Raw genomic sequence first — 23,639 nt, 5'->3', positions numbered from 1 at the left:
CCCCGCATCAGGCTCTGTGCTGACAGCTCGGAGCCTAGAGCCTGCTTCAGATTCTGTCTTCAGTCTCCCTCTTTCTCTGCCCCTCCCCTGTTCATGCTCTGTCTCTGTCTCAAAAATAAATAAACATTAAAATAAATAAATAAAGTTGAACCTGGAACTCCTATGGTGCCAAGAAAAAAAAAAAGAAAAAGAGAAAGAAAAAGAAAAAGAAAAAAGCAACTCAAAAAACAATAGGATTTCACAAGGACACAGAAGAAACCTGAAGCGGCTTCCAATGGCCAAACCTGGGACAATCTGAGCAGCAAACTAATAATGGTAGTAATGAGTTATAACTCGAGGAATAAAACAAACTTCCAAGAGTTCACAGTGTTTTATTTTTAATTTTTTTTTTAACGTTTATTTATTTTTGAGACAGGGAGAGACAGAGCATGAACAGGGGAGGGTCAGAGAGAGAGGGAGACACAGAATCTGAAACAGGCTCCAGGCTCTGAGCTGTCAGCACAGAGCCCGACACGGGGCTCAAACTCACGGACCGCAAGATCATGACCTGAGCCGAAGTCAGACGCTCAACCGACTGAGCCACCCAGGTGCCCCCACAGTGTTTTAAATAAATAACTGAATAAATGAATGGGGAAGATGAGAAAAGTACTTCTGTAGAATTCCATTAATAACTGTAGAAAAAAATGATAAAAATAAAAAAAATCACCACTTCCTAAGCACAACAATAACTGTTTCAGGAAAGAATTCTAATGGATGCTAAAATTCGTGGGTGAAATTAGGAAGAGAAACAAAATATTTACATAGTCTCAAGGTATCTCCCCAAAGGACACACATAAATTAAAAGGGGGAAACAGTGTAACAGTGTAGAAACCATGAAGACACTTCCTTACCCAAGTGATCAAGACTAATGAAACACATAAACATCATGTGCCTACTAATACGATGCCCTGAAAAGGACACAACACTGCCCTCCTGGTATTCTTGCCAAAACACCACTGACTTGAATTTAACCATGAGAAAATAGCACATAAACCCAAACTGAGGGGCATTCTGCAAAACAACAAAAAAGTACTCTTCAAGTGTCGAGGTTATGAAAAACAAAGACTCGGGAACTGTGCCAGATTAATGGAGATGAAGGAGATAGAGTGACTAAGTACAATTTATGATCTTGGATTGGATCCTGGTCCCCAAATAAGGACATTTGTGGGATAGCTGATGAAATCTGAATGAGGTCTGTCGGTTATAGGGTAGTGTCGATTTCCTGGTTTTAATAATGATACTCTTTAATAAATGTACTCAGTAAGAGTACAACTGGTAAGATCATTAACAATAATCTTCAAATATGCAAAGCAATAACTGACACCATTGAAGGGGGAAATAAACCATTCTCCAATAACAGAGACTTCAATACCTCACTCTCAATAATGGTTAAAATGACCAGACAAAAGATACTTAAGAGAGGACCTGAACACCACAATAAACCAACTAGATATATAAATATATACAGAACATTCTACCCAACAGCAGCAGAATACACATTCTTCTCAAGTGTACATGGGAAATTTTCCAGGATGGATCATTTGCTAAGCCACAGATTAACTCTCAATAGATTTTTTAAAGGGGAGTAAATGAGAAATCTCTGAACCTATTGCTCAATTTTGCTGTGAACCTAAAATTGCTCTAAAAACAGCCCATATATACATACATATATATATATACATACATATACACATATGTATACATATATACATATATATATATAAGTGTATGTATATATATACACTTTTTTAAAACAAAAAAAGACATAGATATCACACAATGTATCTTTTCTGACCACAATGGGATGAAGTTTGAAATCAAAAAGGAACGAAAGGAAAACTGAAAAATTCACAAATTTGTGGAAATTAAAACTTTTAAATAACCAATGGGTCAAAGAAAAAAAAAATCATAAATCAGACTGTATTAAGAGATGAATGAAAATAAAACTACAATATACCAAAACTTAAGGACTCAAGAAAAACAGGTCTAAGAGTGAAATTTATAGCTATAAATGCTTACATTAAAAAGGAAGGAAGATCTCAAATCAACAGCCTGACTTCACAACTTAAGGAAGTAGAAAAAAAATAAACTGAACCCAAGCTACCAGAAGGAAGAAAAAGTAAACATTAGGGCAGATAAATAAAATAGTGAACAAAAATATTGAGAAAAATCAGTGAAATAAAAAATTGGTTCTTTAGAAAGATTCACAAAATTAAATCTTTAAGTGGACTAGGGGAAAAAAAAGAAGACTCAAAATTAGAAAGAAAAGTGGGAAATTATCAATTTTACAGAAATAAAAAAGGATTATAGGAGAGTACTATGAGTGACTGTATGCCGACAAATTGGATAACCCAGATGTAATGGACAAATTCCTAGAAACATAAAACCTACCAAGACTGAATCCCAAAGAAACAGAAAATCTGAAAAGACCCATAATTAGTAAGGAAGACTGCATCAGTCACTGAAAATCTCACTCCTGAACAATCAATAAATCAAAGAAGACATTAAACAGGAAATAAAAATGTATCTTGAAACAAATGAAAATGGAAGTATAACATACTAAAACTTATGGGATACAGTTCTAAGAGGAAAGTTCATAACAAATGCCTACATTAAAAAAAAGATCTCAAATAAACAACCTAAGTTTCTACACTTTAAGAAACCAGAAAAACGAAAGGACCCGAAGTTAGCAGAAGGAAGGAAATTATAAAGATTAGAGAAAAAATAAATGAAATAGAGAACAGAAAAACAATAAAAAAGATTAACCAACCTAAGAGTTGATTCTTTGGAAAGACAAAATTGACAAAACTTTAGCCTAGACTAACTAACCATGGAAAAATGACAGAGGACCCAAACCCACAAAACTATAAATGAAAGAGGAGACATTACATTTGACACCACAGAAATACAAAGGATCATAAGAGGGTACTATGAACAACTATACACCAACAAACCGGACAACCGAGAAGAAATGGAAAAAGTCTTAGAAACATACAAACTGGGGCACTTGGGTGGCTTAGTCGGTTGGGCATCCGACTTCAGCTCAAGTCATGATCTCACAGTCCGTGAGTTCAAGCCCCGCATCGGGCTCTGTGCTGACAGCTCAGAGCCTGGAGCCTGTTTCAGATTCTGTGTCTCCCTCTCTCTCTGACCCTCCCCCACTCACGCTCCATCTCGTCTCTCTCAAAAATAAACATTAAAAAAAAAAAAAAACTTAAAAAAAAGAAACATACAAACTACCATAATGGAATCAGGAAGAAACAGAGAAGTTTGAATAGCAATTACTAGTAAGAAGATTGAATCAGTAATCAAAAATCTCCCAATGAAGGAAAAGCCCAGCATGAAATGGCTACACTGGTGAATTTTACTAAACATGAAATGTTTCTTCTTGAAAAGAAGAATCAATGCCAATCCTTTTCAAACTCTTCCAAAAAAAACTGAAAAGGAATGCTCCCAAACTCATTTGAAGAGGCTAGCAGTACCCTGAAACCAAAGCCAGAAAAGGACACTATCAGAAAAGAAAACTACAGACCAATATCCCTGATGAATAGATGGATGTAAAAACTCAGTAAAATACCAGCAAGTCGAATTCAGCAGTACATTAAAATAATCATTCACCATGATCAAGTAGGATTTACACCTGGGATAAAAAGATGGTTCAACCTCTACTAATCAATGTGATATAGCACATTAATAGAACTGAAAAAATATCATAAGATCATCTCGATAGATGCAGAAAAAGCATTTGATAAAATTCAGCATCTGTTCATGATAAAAACTATTAACAAATTATGTATAAAAGGAATGTAACTCAACATAATAAAAGCCATATATAAACTCACAGCTAACATCATACTCAGTGATGATAGGCTGTAAGTTTTCCTCTAAGATCAGGAACGAGGGCTCCCACTCTCACCATTCCTATTCAACACAGTACTAGAAGTCCTTGCCAGAACAATCAGGAATGAAACACAAGGCATCAGAATTGGAAAGGAATAAGTAGAGTTGTCTCTATTTGTAAATGACATAATTTTATATATAGAAAATCCTAAAGACTCCATCAAAAAAAACCTATTAGATCTAACCAACAAACTCAATAAAACTGCAGGATGCAAAATTAACATACAAAAATCAGTAGCGTTTCTATACACTAACAACAAATCATCTGAAAAATAAAATGATCTCATTTACAATAGCAACAGAAACAATAAAATAGTTGGGAATAAACTTAACCATGAAGGGGAAAGATCTCTACTCTGAAAGGTATAAGGTAATGATGTAAGAAATCAAAGATGAAAATAAATGGAAAGGTATCCCATGTTCATAGACTGGGAAAATACTGTTAAAATGTCAATACTACCAAAAGCTATCCATAGATTAATGCAATCCCTATCAAGATTCCAATGACATTTTTTTTTAAGTAGAAAAAGCAATCCTAAAATTTATATGGAACCACAAAGACACCAAATAACCAAAGCAACCTAAGAAACAAGAATAAAGAGGCATCACAGTAATCAAAACAGTAATCAAAACAGTCTGGAACTGGCCTAAAAACAAATAGATCAATGGAACAGAATAGAAAGTCCAGAAATAACCCCAAGCACACATGGTCAACTAATATTTGACAAGTGAGCTAAGAATACTCAATGGAAAAGACAGTCTCTTCAATAAACGGTCCTAGGAAAATGGGATATTCACATGTAAAATAATGAAACTATACCCCTAACTTATACTCTCACAAAAATTAACTCAAAATGGATTAAAGACTTAAATGTAAGACATGAAACCATGAAACTCCTGGAAGAAAACACAGGTAAAAAGTTCCATGACATGGGTCTTGGCAATGGTTTTTTGGCTATCAAACCTAAAGTACAAGCAACAAAAAGCAGTGGGAATATATCAAAATAAAGAGCTTCTGAAGAGCAGAAGAAATAACAAAGTCAAAAGACAGCCTAAAGGGAAAAAAAAATTTCCAAACCATGTATCTGATAAAAGATTAATATCTAAAATATATAAGGAACACATACAACTCAATACCCAAAAAACCCCAAATAATGTAATTTTTTAAATGTACAAAAGATGTTACTAGACATTTTTCCAGAGATATATGAATGGCTAACAGGTATATGAAAAGATGCTCAACATCACTAATTATTACACAAATCAAAACCACAAGGAACTACCACCTTCCACCTGTTAGAATGGCTATCATCAAAAAGATACAACAAATTCTGGTGAGGACGTTGAGAAAGAGGAACCCTCGGTTGCACCGTTGGAGGGACTGTAAACAGGTATAGCCACTATGGAAAACATAACAAAGGATCCTTAAAAAATTAAAAACAGAAATACCACACGATCCAGTAATCCCACCAGTTCTGGGTATTTACCCAAAGGAAACAACACTAACTCAAAAAGATATCTACACCCCCCCTGTTGATAGTGGCATTATTTACAATAGTGAAAACATGGAAACAGCCTAGGCATCCACTGATGGGTGAGTGATGCATATATATATATATGTGTATATATATATACAGAGTATATACAACGGAATATTATTCGGCCATTAAAAAAACGAGGAAAACCTGCCATTTGTGACAACATGAATGGACTCTGAGGCCGTTATGCTAACCAAAGTGAAATAAATCAGACAAATAATCGTGCAATCTCACTTACATGCAGAATAAAAAAAAAAAAATCCGAACCAAGAGAGATCAGATTTGTGGCTACCAGAGGCAGAGCGGAAGAGGAAGGAATTGGAGAAAGGTGGTCAGAAAGTATAAACTCCTACTACAATGTACCATACAACATGATGTGTATAGTAATACTAACATATAACACATACGAAAGTTAAGAGTTCTCATCACAGGAAAAATTTTTATTTTTTTGCTTTTTTGTTTTATCTCTCTGAGATGATGGATGTTAACTCGTTGTTGTGATCATTTCACAATACACGGAAGTCAAACCACCATACTGTACACTTTAATCTTATACAGCGACATATCTAATTGTATCTCAATAAAACTGGGAAAAAAATGTTTTAAACCTCCCCAAAAAAGAAAAGCCTGGGTCCTGATGATTTCACTGATGAATTCTGCCCCACATTTAAAAAACACCAAACCATCTGAAACTCTTCCAAAAAACTGAACAGGAGGGAACACTCCCTAATTGTAAGGCCAGCATTATCCTGATACCTAAGCCAGACAAAGACACTACAATAAAACAACATATCCTATATAAACAGTGATGCAAAGTGAATTCAGGAGCATACTGAAAGGATTATATGCCATGACCTATTGGGATTTTTTTCCTAGAATTCAAGAATGGTTCCACATATGGAAACCAATCAATGTAATATGCCACAGTAATAAAATCAAAGGGAATAAATACATAACTTCAACTGATGTTGAAAAAGCATTTGACAAAAGTCAATACACTTTCATGATAAAAACTCAAAAAACACGGAATAAAAGGAAACTATGTAACATAATAAAACCATATATGAAAAACCCACAGCTATCATCATAGTTGATGGCAAAAGATTGAAAGCTTCTCTTCTAAGACCACAAAAAAGACAAAAATGACTGCTTTTGCTAATTCTATTCAACATAGTACTGGAAGATCTAGCCAGAGCAATTAGGCAAGAAAAACAAATAAAAGACACCAAACTGGAAGGAAAGAAGTAAAATTATGTTTGCTGATGATATAATCTTAAATGTAGAAAAGCCTAGGGACTCCACAAAAACAAACCCTTTTAGAATAAACAAATTCAGCAAAGTATCAGAATATAAAATCAATGCACAAAGTCAGTTGCATTTCTATATACTGAAAATGAAAATTCAAAAAAGAAATTTAAAAATTCCATTTATGATAACATTAAAAAATTTAGGATTTAACAAAGATGATCAAAGACTAGTACAATGAAAACTACAAAACACTTCTCAAAGAAATTAAAGAAGTCATAAATTGTTGGAAAAATATCCCAGGTTCATGGACTGGAAGACTAATATCATTAAGATGTTGTCAATAATAACAGAAAGTAATCGATTAATATTTAAGGCCATCTCTATCGAAATCCCAATGACATTTTTTGTAGAAGCAGAAAAAAATCTATCATAAAATTCATTTGGAATGTCAAGGGACCCTGAATAGCCAAAACAACCTTGATAAGAAGAACAAAGTTGGAGGACTCATACTTCCTGATTTCAAAACTTACTATAGGGGTACCTGGGTGGTTCAGTTTAGTTAAGCATTTGACTCTTGATTTCAGCTCAGGTCATGATCTCATGGTTCATAGGATCAAGCCCTGCATTAGGCTCTGCACTGACAGCATGGAGCCTGCTTGGGATTCTATCTCTCTCTGTCCCTTCCTCACTCATGCTATCTCTCTCTCTCTCTCTCTCTCTCTCAAATAAACTTTAAAAAAAACTGCAAAGCTACAGCAATCAAAACAGTGTGCCACTGTTACAAAAACAGAAATCTAGACCAGTGAAATAACCCAGAAAGAAACTCTCACATACATGGTCAAATAATTTTCAACAAGCTTTGCAAGACCACGCAATGGGGAAAGGATAGTCTTTTCAACAAATGGAGCTGGGAAAACTGGATATCCACATGTTAAATAATGAAGTTGGGCCCTTACTTAACATCAGGTACAAAAGTAAACGATATGGATCAAAAATCCAAACATAAGTATTAAAACTATAAAAGTCTTAGAAAAAAAACATAGGAAAAGCTTCATGACATGGGATTTGGCAATGATATCTTGGAGAGGACACCACAGGCACAAAAAACAGACAAACTGGACTTCATCAAAATTAAAAGACTTTGTGCATCAAAGAACACAGAGTAAAAAGGCAACCCACAGGATGGGAGAAAATATTTGCAAATCACGTATCTGATGTGAGATTAATAACCAGACACATACAGAACTCCTAAAACTCAATCACAAAAAACCACCCTATCCAAAAATGGGCAAAAGGCTTGAATAGACATGTTTCTAAAGATAACAACCCAATAAGCACATGAAAAGATGCTCACAATCATCAGTCATTAGGGAAATACAAATCAACACCACAATGACATACCACTTCACACCAATTAGAATGACTATTGTAAAACAAAACAAAATAAAACAAAACACCAAAACAGAAAATAACAAGTTTTGCTGAAGCTATGGATAAATGGGAGTGCTGTGTATAGCCAGTGAGAATGTAAAATCATGTGGCTGCTATCTAAATGGTAGAGTGGCTCTTCAAAAACTTAAAAATTGAATGACCACATGATCCAGCAACTGAGTATATACCCAAAAAACCTGAAAGGGTCTTGAAGAGAGACTTGCACACTCCTGTTCATAGCAGCCTTACTCACAATAGCTAAAAGGTGGAAGCAGCCTAAGTGTTCATTAACAGATGAATGGATAAACAAAAAAAATATGGATAAACAAAAATGGATAATGAAACCTTAATCAGCCTTGAAAAGAAAATTCTGACATATGCTTGAGCATGGATAAATCTTGAAAACAGTAAGCTAAGTGTAATAAGCCAGTCACAAAAAGACAAATACTATATGGGTTCACTTCTATGAGGTACCTAGAGTAGTCAAATTCATAGAAAAAGAAAGTCAAATGACGGTCACCAGAGACAGGGAAGGGGGCAACGGGGAACTGTTTAATGGGCAAAGAGTTTCAGTTTTGCAAGATGGAAAGTTTTGAAGACTGGATGCATAACAATGTGAATGTACTTAACACTATTGAGTTGCACACTTACAAACGGTTAAGATGGTAAATTTTGTTATGTGTATTTTATTAGTTTTTAACAGTTAAAAATTTGTAATACAGAGATCTGCCATTTAAAATGGTCTTTCCTCCACTTCCTATTAGTTCCGAAGAGAAAAGACTGTGTTTCAAAGCACTGAATGAACACATTAGAGGCATCTTCCTATGGTTGTAAATTTTCGTATTAAGCCCCAAGACACACTCCACTCCAAAAATCTACCACACACATAAGTCTACACTTCTAAAATAAATCTTTCAATGAGGTTCATTCAACTAAATCACTCAATTAAAAAAAAATAGGAATAAAATGTAAGCAATACACCACTGATTAATTTTTACGACACCTTCTTTCATGTTCACTTACGCTCTTCACTCAACAAAACCAAAGAAGTTAATATCAAGTCAAGCACTTTTGAGAAAAGAAAAAAATCTCTAGATTTAGCAACCATAAAAAGAAACCCACTAAAGAACCAGAAAAGAGAAAGCAAAATGTAGGCAAAGGGGACTGTGTCATAATAAACGCACATCAGGAGGAGGAGATCTCACACTGCACGTCGTTACCACGTATCTGTCAGAGGACACGTTATTAAGTTCAGAACTGCACATAACATAAACTATATATTTATTTTTGTAACACCTATATTGAAGTAATTCACATACCATAAAATACATCCTTTTAAAGTATATAATTCATGGGCGCCTGGGTGGCTCAGTCTGTTAAAGTATATCAATCAGTAGTTTTTAGCATATTCACGGAGTTGGGCAACTGTCACTACCGTCTAATTCCAAATCATTTTCGTCACCCCAAACAGAAACCCCACTCTCATTAGTAGCCACTACTCACTCCCCTCTCCCCCACCACCAATCCTTGACAACCACTAATCTATCCGTCTCTATGGATCTGCCTCTTCTGGACATTTTATATACAAATGGAATCATGTAATACATGACTTTTGTGTTGGTTCCTCTTGCTTAACATAATGTTTTTGGGTCTCACCCAGGCTGTGGCCTGTATCAGCACTCCACTACTTTCTGTGGCTGAATATACACTCACCAGTCGATGAACATCCGTGTTGTTTCCACTTTTAGGCTGCTTAGTTCTGCTTTACGAATAACACTGCTAAGTACATTTGTGTACACACTTTTATGCAGACGTGAGTTTTCAATTCTCTTGGTGTGAAACTGCCAGGCCACATGGTAATTCTATGATTAACTTTTTAAAGAAACTACCCAACCATTTTCCACAGGAGCTGCACCATTTTTTCCATTCCTACCGGCAGTGCAAGGAGTTCTATTTCTCCACATCCTTATCGACACTTGCTAGCGCCTTTCTGATGACGGCCATGCTAGTGGGTGTGAGGTGGTATCTCACTGTGGTCTTGACGAGCATCACAAATGACGCTGAGCATCTTTTCATGTGACTATTGGCCATTTATATCTTCTCTGGACAACTATCTACTCAAGTCCTTTGCCTCTCCTTCGTTGGGTTGTTTTTTTTATCATTGAGTTATCACAGTTCCTTGTATACTCTAGATTCAAATCCCTCCGATATATGAGTTGCAAATATTTCTCTCATTCTGTGGACTGTTCCACTTACTTGATGGGTTCTTTGAAGTACAGAGGTTTTTAATGTGTCTAAGTCCAATTTACCTATTTTTTTCTTCTGTTGTTTATGCTTTTGTTGCCATATCTAAGAAAATCATGCCTTTTAATATTAATCTGCATGCCAACAGGAGAGGAGTCGAGAAGAAATGGTGTAAAATTAAAAATCAAAGTAAAAGAAGTATCAAAGACTCAGATTCAAAATCAATGTTCTTACAAAAGAAAAACCAGAAACATAATAAATACACATAATAAAGTATTGATGAGCAAAGATAATAGTGATCAATCTGCTCAAAGTCTGAATGGCCTTTGCACTAATCAATGAAAAGTAAAAACCCTTCAGGGAAATGAACAAGTAAGTAATTTCTAATCACTATGTTTGGGTAAGATTTAGTTGTTTTACATTTTCTATTTATAAAATTATAAAATATTTTTAGGCAACAGTCAGAAGCATAATCTTGTTATTTAAATGAAAACACTTACCTGCTAAGTAATTCTAGTCCAGCAGAGTACTTTGGCAAATATGGAACAGTCCTGCCAAAAAAAACCCCACTTATTTTATTAAAATTCTTTCTGATTTAGGCCGACTAAAAATAAAAACAAAACCAAAAACCTATATGAGAATTTTGACATTATAATTATGATGTGAAATACTTTTAAATTACTAATGACAGTTTACCTAAACTTTTAGAGAAATGTACTACTTTATTTCACAATTAAAATACTGTAGGGGCACCTGGGTGGCTCAGTCTGTTGAGCATCTGACTTCAGCTCAGGTCACGATCTCAGGGTTCGTGAGTTTGAGCCCCACATCAGGCTCCCTGCTGACAGCAGAGGCTGCTTCAGATCCTCTGTCCCCCTCTCTCTCTGCCCCTCCCCCGCTCATGCTCACACTCTCTCGCAAAAATAAACATTTAGGAAAAAAATAAAATAATATAAATAAAATAAAACAAAATGCAATAAAATAAAAAAATAAAATAAAATACTATAATGTACTATCATCCATCACTTTGCCCTACAGATCTTTCTTAGCACATAATACAATGAACACTTTAATAAAATGCTACATGATAAAATTTTTTTTTTTTTAAAGCTCATAATCTCGGGGCACCTGGGTGGCTCAGCCAGTTAAGTGTCCGACTTTGGCTCAGGTCACAATCTCCCAGTTCACAGGTTCAAGCCCCACGTAGGGCTCTGTACTGACAGCTCAGGGCCTGGAGCCTGCTTCAGATTCTGGGTCTCCCTCTCTCTCTGCCCCTCCCCTACTCACACTCTGTCTCTCAAAAATGAATAAGTATTAAAAAATAATTTAAAAAATAAAAAGCTCATAATCACTAGGTTGAAAGTGAAATTTGGTCATGCTTCACTTATTTAAAAAAAATGAAAAAGTTGCACAACACTGGTTTTCACACATGTCAAGTGACACAGCTAACGAGGCTCCCTTGCCAAGTATGGTTTCATTATTAATCTGCTTCTCGATAACGCAGGACTTTTACTTTGTGTTCAATATACAGAAATGATTACTTGTGATCAAACAATAAAATAACCACTGGTTGTCCTAGAATAATACAACTACACCTCACCACTTCCTCAACCATTTTACAATTTTATCAGAAAACTTTCCAGTGTTAACAAAATTATAAATAATCAGATTGCAGTCAAATGTGCTCAACAAATGCAAAATTCATTAAAGTAACAATACTATTACAACTAGAGCCCCAACGTTGTCGTATGAAATTTACATCACAGGAAATTAAATCTTAGCACAGGCTTACCTTGGTTTGCTTTTTACTTTAGCTTCTCTTGACTTGTCACTTAAAGTCTTCAGCCTATAATTCAACAAGTAGAAAATATCACATCTTTACAGGTTAAGAGATTTCTTTTCAACCATAAATTTCACAGTTGTTATAATTTGAGGTCAGATAAGCTAATAATTTCTTGACAAGAATTAAGCACCTCTACAGACAACTACTTGAGTGTTTACTGTAACACACCCAAAACAGAGTATCTATAGCAAGCACCTTTATATTTGTTCTTGCCCCAATCCCTTTTTTAGAAACAATCCCGAAGTGTGATCAGACTAGAGAAATGTCACTTAGCTGGCATCATTAGAAAAAGCAGCAGTTCACACAGGTGAATTTGGTAGGTAACAAAGATTATCAAAGCAGCACGTTTTATTAAGTAGATACTATAACCGGGCACTCAAAGCTCTTTAAGTACCGACATTTTGTGAAATTTTACACATTGATAAAAAGCTTTCTAAAGTATATTACAAACCTTTCTCATGAAAGAGGACTCGATACACTCTATTTAACATGTTCTGCTAACTCCAGGTCATTTTTATGAATACAATCGATTACGTTTTGTGGCGAAACAGCCATCTCCTCAGACGTTTCCGAGCGAGGAATAGCTCTTCGCTTGCCAACGTGAGACCAATCTACGGGGATCTGAGTTTGTTTGGGATCCTGTGTCTGTTTTTTCTAAATTTAAGCGCTCTATCTCCAACACTGGTCATTTGGTTATCTGTGATAACTTCCTGCTTCTGCTGGCTACTTAACTATTGCAGCCTCCTCCCTCCCTATCTGCTTTTTTACTTTTTAAAAAAATTTACTTACTTATATGGGGGGGGGGGAGGGGCAGAGAGAGAGAATCCCAAGCAGGCTCTGTGCTGTCAGCATGGAGCCCAACGCAAGGCTGGAACTCACGAACCCGTGAGATCATGATATCAAGATCATGCTGATATCAAGACGCTTAACTGACTGAGCCACTCAGGCTCCCTACTATTTGTTTTAAATTACCGGGCTAGAAAACAGATAAGGGGCCAGAAAATGCACAGAATAAATAGGTTCGCCTCTCTACATAATACACAGACTTTGTACAATTTATTTTTGCCTCACTGGCCCGCTTTCACCTTCTTTTGGCTGTCGGCTCTGTACTATACAATAGAGGTTGCCAAAAAGGGACTACTAAATCATGAGCGACTCTCATATAAAATGCGATATTGCTATAAATGTTCTTCTTAATGTGCATACTTCAACAAATACTCATTTCTAAATAGAGTGTGAAACACAGACCACAGTACCACCACTAGCCCCTAAAAAGTCTTTAGTAAAACCAGAAATAAGTGCGCCTTCCTCTATGGACTTTACTGCTCTCAGCCAGAAACTGCCCTAATGTACAAGCTGGCTCTCCTATGAATGCCCCAACCCTGTGTAGTTCACCACCACATGTCCGAGTCCTGACACAGGACTAGAGCTTTGTCAATAATGCCCAGCTAAGTACCAGAAAGGGCCTTTATTTTTTTTAAACAAACTGGAATGCCAATTTCATACAAGAAATGTTTACATTACTCTGTTGTTTCTCAAAAAGTAAGATAATGAGATGAACTTTCCACATTGTTAAAGAGACTCTGCCATCTCTTTAACTGAAAACTCATTTGTATATATCTCCCCAGATGAGTCTAGGGAGCTGTATGTAAAAAGTCTAAACTGTCCTACAGAAATAATATCAATTTCCAAGCTTACTTTGGCAACTGGTAAATCCAGTTTAGACTAAGATTAAGCAACACCTAGGAAAAGCTTTTCTGACAGTTACCCTCTATCCCCTCCACTCCAAAATTTGAGAAAGGCGCTTAGCTGTACATCCCAGGTAGAATTATACTAGGATGGTGATACACAGCAGGACATTATGCTCACAAAGATTCTGGTATTATTTTTGGGGATTCAGGACAATTGCATACAGTTAGGTGGACAAGGATATTGCAAGGGAACCGTTAAGATCCTTTTTGGACCATTCTTATTATATGGTCTAGCAAATGTGGAGGTTGATATTTCAAAATATTTTTAAAAATTTTTTTAATGTTTATTTATTTGTGAGAGACAGACCATGAGTGGGGGGGAGGCAGAGAGAGAGGGAGACACAGAATCCAAAGCAGGCTCCAGGCCCTGAGCTGTCAGCACAGAGCCCAACACGGGTTCAAACCCATGAGCTGTAAGATCATGACCTGAGCTGAAGTGGGACGCTTAACCGACTGAGCCACCCAGGCATTCCTCAAATATTTGTTTCTGATATAAACTTATACTTTCTCAATTATATCAAATTTGGGGTGCTCCTCCGCACGCCCCCAAAAAAACAAAAACAAAAAATTAGTTTAGAATAAGAGAGAAAGAATGAATGTTACAGGCAGCTGAAAACAAAATCGCTGGGTCAGTAAGGGCTTCTCCGTGTGGCTCCTTAACAAGCATCTGCTTTAAAATTGGACCTTAACCAAACGTAATGTGTGGAACTTATTTGATCTGGAGTTGAACAAATCAACTATAAAAAGACATTTCTAAGAACCAGGAAATTTGATTATGGACTGGATAATTGATAATATCAAAGAATCAGTGTTAATTCAGTTGAGTATGACGTTGGCACTGAATGTATGTAATGTCTGTATTTTTTTAATTTAATGTTTATTTATTTTTTAAGAGAGAGAAAGAGCATGAGCGTGGGAGGGGCAGAATCTAAAGGGGGAGAGGGAGACACAGAATCCAAAGCAGGACCCAGGCTCTAAGCTGTCAGTACAGAGCCCAATGCAGGGCTCGAAATCACTTACCACGAGATCATGACCTGAGCCGAAGTCAGACACCCAACAGACTGAGTCACCCAGGCACCCCTGTACTTTTTTTTAGAGATGCAAACTGATGTAGGAGAGATGTAGCAGACAAATCTAAGATTTATTTTATAACTGTGGGAGAGGCAAAGCAAATGTGGCAATAGTTGACAACTGTTGAATCTGAATAATGGATTTATGGGGTTCACTGTGTTATTCCAGTTTTTTATGTCTGAAATTTTATAAAAACATTTTTGTAATAAACAGTCTTTTAGATACTCTTTTCTCATCATGCTGTCTCCACATAAATCATGTGTGCCAAAATTCAGAACAGAAACTGATGGAGAAAACAAAGTAGCTCTAAGGAGATGAAAACAGTGAAGAAAGCTGAGGAGAGGAACACATAAAGGGTTACAATGACTATTATTCTTACTTTAAGTTGAGAAAAAATAAGGTCAGGTGAGTTTGTGTGTGTATATGTATACATATGTGTGTATATAGATAGATATATATAGATATCTATAGATCTATATAGATAGATATATCTATATATCTATAGATATATAGATCTATATCTATATATAGATCTATAGATATCTATATATATCTATATATATCTATACACATATGTTTAAGGACAGGTATATTTAACAAGTGACAAAAAAAGCAAAACATTCCTTTCTGAAATACATCCTCAAAGCCCAGAATTCAACTAAAGGTAGCTTACTGTTTTTATTGTGCAATGATTCTCCTTAAAGCTTCCCACGGTGATTCTGTGCTGGGAACAACCCACTAATAAAAACTATTTAATGTCCCACAATGTTATGACACACTAAGAAGGAAATACTGAGCCAGGTGTAATACCCCGGTTTCCTCATATGTAAAACGGTAGTATTATATTGACCACAATAATTTGCCACAGGAATTAAATAAAATTCCAAATATGACTTTGGCAGCATTCTGTAAACAGAGCTAACTCAAATGAAAAGTATAATAAAAATGATCTCCACCAACAAAGGTAAGAAACTAAGTACGTTATTGGGTCAAGGTGAAATAAAGTAGAGATTCCTATAAAAGGCTTCCCCACCATTCCCAATCTTCTTCCTAATCCCACACTGTCCCCAGGAAGACATTAGTGCTGCTATGTGGCTATTATCAATTTAGACCTGACAATGGTCTTCTACCAAAAGCAACTAATTAATATACACTTTTGAGTTCAAAGCACCAAACCTCAAATTTACCCTGACACTTTGTTAATTTATTTTTATTTTATTTTCTTTTTTAACGTTTATTTATTATTGAGACAGAGAGAGACAGAGCATGAACGGGAGAGGGTCAGATAGAGAGGGAGACACAGAATCTGAAACAGGCTCCAGGCTCTGAGGGGTCAGCACAGAGCCCGACGCGGGGCTCGAACTCACGGACCGCAAGATCATGACCTGAGCCGAAGTCGGCCGCTTAACCGACTGAGCCACCCAGGCGCCCCTGTTAATTTATTTTTAGATTGTTCTAAAGACTTCACTTGATTTGCGACCAGCACGCTTATTTTTTTTAAGTTTGGCAGAAAAATATTAGAAATGGGGGCCTCTTATTAAGAAATGGAGGTGATCAGCAAAACGGCCCCCAAGACAGGTTTAAAAAGGAGATAAACAGAGTGATATAGGGAGCACTACGATGAAGGATGAGCAGAAAATGTGCTTTCTCCAGCTAACTCAGCCTCCCGGGGTGACCTTAACGGCATTCCATTTATTTGCACTTCAATTTCCTACTTGGCTCACCTCATCAGCTGTCGTGATTGCTGTAAAACACCACAAAAACATATTAATGAGCACATTTTTATCATTAAGGTACAATTCCTTTAACGTTCACGTCTCCATCATTCTGACTTTAAATTCTGCTTGCAAATCCAAATCCAGTCTATTCTATTTTCCCGTTAACGTTTATCATACTTTTTTCTCTCAAAAGAAAGAAAGAAAGAAAGAAAGAAAGAAAGAAAGAAAGAAAGAAAAAACAAGATCACGGAAACACAGCATGGATCACACTTAAAAGTACACGTGACCCCTAAGCTCTGAAGCCTGAGAGAGTCACACAAAAGCTGCACAAACCCAGGAAAGGGAGAGGGATTTAGACTATCTCTTCCCTAATTAACCCCAAATCCACCGTGTCAGTTCCGACCTGCCTCCTCAGGGTTTCTTAAACTTCCAATTGCTTCTTGGATGTCAGGCTGCACCTTACCTCTCAACAAACTCACAACAAATTCATGGTCAACTGCTTCTCTCTCAGAACTATTCTAAAATCCTTTTTGTTTGTAAATGACATCATTCACCTAAGACCCTTCAAAGCTACCCCCCTCCATATTCCTCCACCCTTTTCACTTCCTCTATGTCCCAGTTTACACGTCCACCCGGGGCCTGTCACGTCCATTGGGGCCTGTCACATCCACCCGGGGCCTGTCACATCCCCTTGCTTGTTAAATTCCTACCAGCATGGACTTATCATCTCTCCCCTGGCCCACGGCTACAGCCTCCCAAGTAATCTCCCCGCTCCACATCTCCAGCCCTCCCATCGCACCCAAATTTCTTCCAGAAATACGGGCAGACTCCTACTACCTCCTCCCAAAAACCTTCAAATGGCTCGGTCGGTGTAAAAAATATGCGAGGGCCACCCTGTACAACGTAGCAACCGACTCATCCCCGAGCCCCTTCGCCTGCTTTACTGTTCAAGACCTCTTAGGACCTTCTAAGTATTCTGCCTCCCGTTAGAGGCAGAATAGAATGAGCCCAGGGACGTTATTTGCTGCCTGCCATGTTCTGTTGCTACCTCCCTGGCTTCCAGAATGGCGCCCGTCACAGAGTTAAGTGCTCAGTGAGGATTTGATAAATGAGTGAATTGAGCAGAGCACTTGAAGAGCCTCGGTTAGTCACTAACCTTCCCTCCCAGCTTCCTCTCCCACAACTGCTTCCGTCTTGGAAATGCCCTCACCGTAAGCCAGTACAATCCTTCCTCATTCTTCAAGGCCCAGTCGAGGAGCCACCTTCTCTTTGAAGCCTTCTGTAAATGCATCTGAATTAATGACTCTTTTCCTTTGGGCTCACGCATGTATCACTTGTATCTTTTTCTTTTCTTTTTTTTTTTTTAAGATTTTATTTTTAAGTGAGCTCTACACCCAATGCGGGACTCGAAGCTGCAACCCCGAGATCGAGTGCTGCACGCTCCACCGCCAGCCAGGCGCCCCAGATGTGCATCTTTAATGCTCAGTTCCTTCTGCTCCCACGACACCGCCCCAGTCTACAGCATCCAGAGCGCAGAGACTGTTTCAGTCGCCTTTGTGGCCCCAGGATCTAGCCCAAGATACAGACACTAATTAGTAAAGAAAGTTGAGCGTGTAGCCTCTTAAATCTTTTTTTTTTTTTAATGAAATGAAAAAAGCTGCCATGACAAAAGGACACTTTTTGAGCGCATCACCTACTGTCCGACACTTAGTAGGAACTCACTAGTTATTAAATCAGGTTGAATATTGAGATTTTTTTTTATCCTGCTTATTTAAAAGGTGAGTAGTCCTGGAAGAGTCAAAATTTTAGGCAAAATCTCACCATTTTACGACACTGAGTTAGATTATTAGATCCTCTCCTTTGAGCAGGTTTTGATACCACAGGAGGGAAGCAGAGAAATAAGGCTGCGAGGCAGTGGGGGCCTCTGAGGGGGGAAACAGTACAAGGTTTCTATTCCTACTCACAAGAACCCAGAGCATCACAAACCGGAAACGCCAGGCGGTGACAGGTGGCTGTAAACCATCAGTATATCTGATCTTCAGTACTTGGAGGGTTCTGTGCACCCGATTACTTCAGTCCTGAGGCTTCTAGTCCTAACAGCTCAAAAGGTAAAGCTCAAAGACCAGGGTGGATCTGAAGTGTGTGCTTCCATGTATCATCCAAAAGTTTCCCTCAGAGCTCAAGCCAATCCTTAAAAAGTGGATGTTCTATGTGAACTCTCCAAAAGGCTCTAAGAGCTCTAAGTGAAATCAAATTAAGACTCACTTAGGTGAGGGGAAGAGGGTGAGGCCCAGAACCAATTCCCTCACTCCAGAGGCCCTTGGGGTCAGCCGGCCATCTGCTTAAGTCAGAATGAACATGATATAATTTCCGAGTTTATCTCAATTTTGATATAACTGTAACTTACAAAAATTTATAAAAAAAGACCCCAAGTCCACAGACAACCCAGTGGCCCCCAGCAGGCCATCAGCATCTCTGGCCACTATGCCTTCATTAGAAAAAGTTGCATTTTTCTAAGTGTGGATGGCAGGTAGAAATTCACTGTGTTCCTCAAGTGTGCTTTATCACTAATGGGACATTCCCTGGTGAGACTGATAAAGATTATCCTATTTCACTTAAAAAAAAAAAAAAAGTTAATTTGCCTACATTTAAGGTCTAGTTTCATGAATTCTCACAAGGTGAAAATGAACAGAAAAGCCCTGAGAAGGCACCACTCTGGGTGACTGTAAGGAGCAACACTGGAAACACTGAAGGAACTAGAAACAGACCGGCCTTCCTTCTGATTCCCTCGGGCAACCCAACACGGGAAATTTCCAATCATTTTAGAAGCCAGTTGCTTTGGTTTCTACAGGCATTAACGCCAAGTGTTCTAAAGGTGTGCCGGGCACAACTTGATCTTTTGGGGGAGGTGACGGCCATGTCCCTTTCACCTCTGGATCCCTCAGTGCCTTCGTGCAATATACACGTGGGCTGTGTTTAATTTCATCTTTCCTCGTCAAGGTAAAATATTCAATGACGTTAAATAGGCTGATCTCAAGCTGAATATAGAAGAGTTTACTAAGATGAATTAAGAGGAGTCTTTCTTGGCAAGGGTCGCATAGGAAATTTGTGAACCTGACAAAAATGAACATCAGAGTTCCAAGCTGACAGTCAGCCGGAAAACAGACATCACCTGGAGAGGAGTTACTTCCCTGCCAGGTGGCAGGCTGAATGGCACACACTGATCGTCTAGAGGTTTGTCAGCTGAGAGGAACCTGCACAGAAGAAGTCGACCAGGTGCCTAAATGGAATGAAAGCTCTCTCAGGGTGTCTAAATCCCAAAGTGGCCCCAGCCTATGATGTTGTCAAGTAGTAAAGTCAGTTTCCAAGGGGTTCTAACCAGATCCCCCCAACCCTCTTCCTAACCTAAACTCTAAACTCAGGTTATCCAGATCTCCCAGGATGGTTTGGATCCAGAGTCCAGATTTCTAGGTTTAACCTCTTTAAAAAAAAAAATTTTTTTTAACATTTAATTATTTGGGGGGGGGGGCGGGGGGGGGAGCAGGAGAGGGCCAGAAAGAAGACAGAGGATCCGAAGCAGGCTCTGCAAAGTGAGCACAGAGCCTGACGCAGGGCTCGAAACCTCAAACCGTGAGATCGTGACTTGAGCCGAGGTCAAAAGTTCCGACGCTTAACCAACTGAGCCACCCAGGTGCCCCTGTAAGTTTAACCTTCTTAAGCAAAGGTCATGAGTATGAATGGGTTCTGAGGCATCCGTACAACCTAGACAGTTACGGTAACTGCCAGAAGATGACGGTTATGTCATCAGAGAATGGGGAAGTAATGATAACAGGGGCATACCAGATGGGTTTATCTATGACCATTCTCGTCCTACAGGCAGACTATTCCAGTATCCTACCGAAACTCTTCAACAAGTTACTCAGAAATTACTCTTTCAATTTAAATGAGAAAAAAAAAAAAATTGCAAGCATGCAAATACACCATAAGCGAATGACTCCCATAGCATCTATAATAGTCTTAAGAATTCCAAACCATAACTATCGAAAATGATTTACCTGTGGTCAGTGCTCAAGTATATACCAGTCTGTTACCACTCAGCACCCAAAAGGCAAACAATGCAAACATTTTTGTCCCGTTAGATAAAATCTTAGCCAGCATCTTGCTCATTGGAAACTTAAAACCAGAGGACTGAGATGTCCTCATTCAGAAAATTCTCCAAAGGATCTGTAAGCTAAAGGTAACAGATTCTTTATAAAAGGAACACCTTTCCTAAAGAAAAAATCAAAATGAATTAGGCCCTAACTAGTAACCACAAATGCCACAGGGCTTACTGTCCCACAGGCCGCGTTTTACACGTTAATTCATTAATCTGCCCAACCCTGTAACTACCATCTTTATCGACACTGTACAATTGTGGAAACCGAGGCATGACAACTCACAACTCAAGGAACTTGCAAAAATACAGTGGCTTAGTGGGAGAGAGGAGATCCCTACCAGTCTGGCGCGAGAGTCTAGGCCTGTGGTTCCGGGACTTCACTGCACACTGCAATCACCCGGAGGATCTTTAAAACCCCATCTCCTGCCTGATTAAACCGGTATGGGAGGCAACCTGGGATCAAGAGTGCTAAAGGTTCCCAGGTGAGCCTAAGCAAAGTTTGGGAACCGCTTGGTCTGCGCTTTTAGCCACTAGCTGTATTAACAGTGTCGCTGTAGTGCTGCTGCTTCTCTTGCCCAAGAGTTTCTTCACCAAGGCGCCGAACTCGGGGCAAAAGCAGCGAGAGAAAACAAAAGGAAAAGAGGCGGCAGGCGAGGCCCGGGGGGTTCCGCGAGCGGGCCGCTCGAGAAAGCAGAGACTGGGAGTCCGCGACCTTCGCCCTGAGAAGGGGGCGGAGGGCCCAGCTCCCCGCGCGGCCGCAGGAGCCCGAGGCCCGAACGGGCAGGTGCGTCGCCGGCTCCGGAGACCGAGGGGACGCGGGCCCAGTCCCACGGGCGGCGGAAGCGGGGGGCGCGCCGCCCGCCACATGACTCCCCTCCCGCGGCCGCCCAAACGCCGGGATGGGGCCCGGCAGTCCTCGGCGCGCTCCGCGGAGCCGGCTTGCTGGAACCTAAGTTACTTAGCGCCGCCGAACCGACGCCGGAAAGTTCGTGACTCTGCTCGGCGGGACGGGGACGGGAAGTGCGGGATGGGAACCGAGCGCACTGGGTGCGCGGAGGGGAAGGAGGCGGCGTCCGGAGCCCCGGCCCGGCCCGGCCCCCGGCTCCTTTTCGTCTCCCGCCGTATACCCACCCGGAGGTGAAATCCTGCTGCACGCTCAGCAGCCGCTCGCGCAGTGTCTCCAGCATCGCCGCCGCCGTGTCTCCCTCCCTCAGGCTTCAGGCCGCCGCCTCTGCTGCCACCCAGGGTCCGCTCGGCCGTCCCCACACCTGTCACCCGCGCGCCCCGCACACTCGCGCCCGGCCCCGCCCCCGACTCGGTCGGCGCCCGGCGCCGCAGCCCCTTCCGCGTTCCCGCCCCCTTCTCGCGCACTCCCGCCCTGCCCCCGCCGCGCCCAGGCCCGCGCAGCCGCAGTGGGCCGCGCCGGCCTCGGGCTGCGGAAAGGGGGCGGGCCTTCCCTCGCAGCTGAGCAAAAGATGTCTTTTTGCAGCCCGAGCCGGGCCCTCTCGTTTTTCTCTAAAACACAAGTGGCATCGTGAAAGAATGTTTTCAGTTGATGGCATCTTTGAGAGCGGGGTTGGTTTTTACGACTTGGAAGAGAATTGGGTAAATTTCTTGCACAGAGTGCACATCCCTGAAGCAAACCTTCACCGCCTGGGTCCAGGAACTGACCCCAGGGACTTTGCCCTTGGATGAGAGAATTAACCATTCTAAGCCTTGGTTTCTTCATTCATAAAATGGGAAGGATAATCAACTGTTTCCACATCACCACTTTTCCACTTCAACCTCCATGAGGCTTTTGTGCCCTTCACACCAAAGGAGGTCGCCTTTGTCAGGTCACTGATGAGCTCCATGTTGTCAATGCCATTTATCACGAATCTGCCCTGATTTTTTTTCTCGACCTTTCAGTGACCCTCAAAGCAATACCTTATACCATTTTTAAGACACATTCTTCTCTTGCCTTCAGGGACATCATACTTCTATTCTCCCTTCCTGTCCAGTCTTAATTTCAACAGTTGCTCCCAAGTCTCCATCACCAGCCTCCTGCATTTCTCCATGTGCACTCTACCATGCTGGAAATTCTATCAAGGCAGTGATGGACGCCCAATTCTCTATCTTCAGCCCTGTCCCCCCTCCTGCTCCTTCAGTTCTTACCAGTTGCTTACTTAACATGTATCGGATAGGCATTTCAAACCCAACATACCCCAAATTGAAAATGTGATTGCATATTCACGTCCTAACTTGCTCGTCCTCCAGTCTTTCCCATTTCAGTAAATGGCACCACCAAATTGCTCAAATTAAGCCACCTGAAATCACCCATTTCCTCACTTCCTCATCCCCCATATTAACTCATCAGGTCCAATCCAATCCACTCTATTTCTTTTCTTATATATATATTTTTTTATTTATTATTTTTGAGAGAGAGAGAGAGAGAGAGAGAGAGAGAGAGAGAATCCCAAGCAGGCTCTGTACTGTCAGCGCAGAGCCCGATGCAGGGCTTGAACTCACGAACTGTGAGATTATGCCTTGAGCTGAAACCATGAATTGGGATGCCCAACCAACTGAGCCACCCAGGTGTCCCCACTCTATTTCTAAAATATTCCTGGAACCTGCTCCCCTTTCTCCATCTTCACTATAGTCACCCTAGTCCAAGGCACTGTCAACTTTTACTAGGAACACTGACAGGTCCCCTGATGCTAC

General features: G+C 39.7%; 1 protein-coding gene across 1 annotated transcript in view; it reads right to left on the bottom strand.

Annotated features, from left to right (window-relative positions):
- DTNBP1 (dystrobrevin binding protein 1) overlaps positions 1-22,247 on the bottom strand; it is a 132,462-nt gene extending 110,215 nt beyond the window's left edge. Inside the window, exons 1-3 of the mRNA XM_047858121.1 lie at positions 22,071-22,247; positions 12,193-12,246; positions 10,901-10,951 (exon numbers count right to left, since the gene is read on the bottom strand). Of these exons, the coding sequence (XP_047714077.1) occupies positions 10,901-10,951; positions 12,193-12,246; positions 22,071-22,126 (161 nt within the window). The 5' untranslated portion in view covers positions 22,127-22,247. The remainder of the gene's footprint in view (positions 1-10,900; positions 10,952-12,192; positions 12,247-22,070) is intronic.
- Between the last annotated feature and the right edge of the window lie 1,392 nt (positions 22,248-23,639).

The sequence above is a fragment of the Prionailurus viverrinus genome, chromosome B2 (assembly GCF_022837055.1).
Source record: "Prionailurus viverrinus isolate Anna chromosome B2, UM_Priviv_1.0, whole genome shotgun sequence".
Taxonomy (NCBI): Eukaryota; Metazoa; Chordata; class Mammalia; order Carnivora; family Felidae; genus Prionailurus; species Prionailurus viverrinus.
This window is presented reverse-complemented; position numbering and strand designations above follow the sequence as displayed.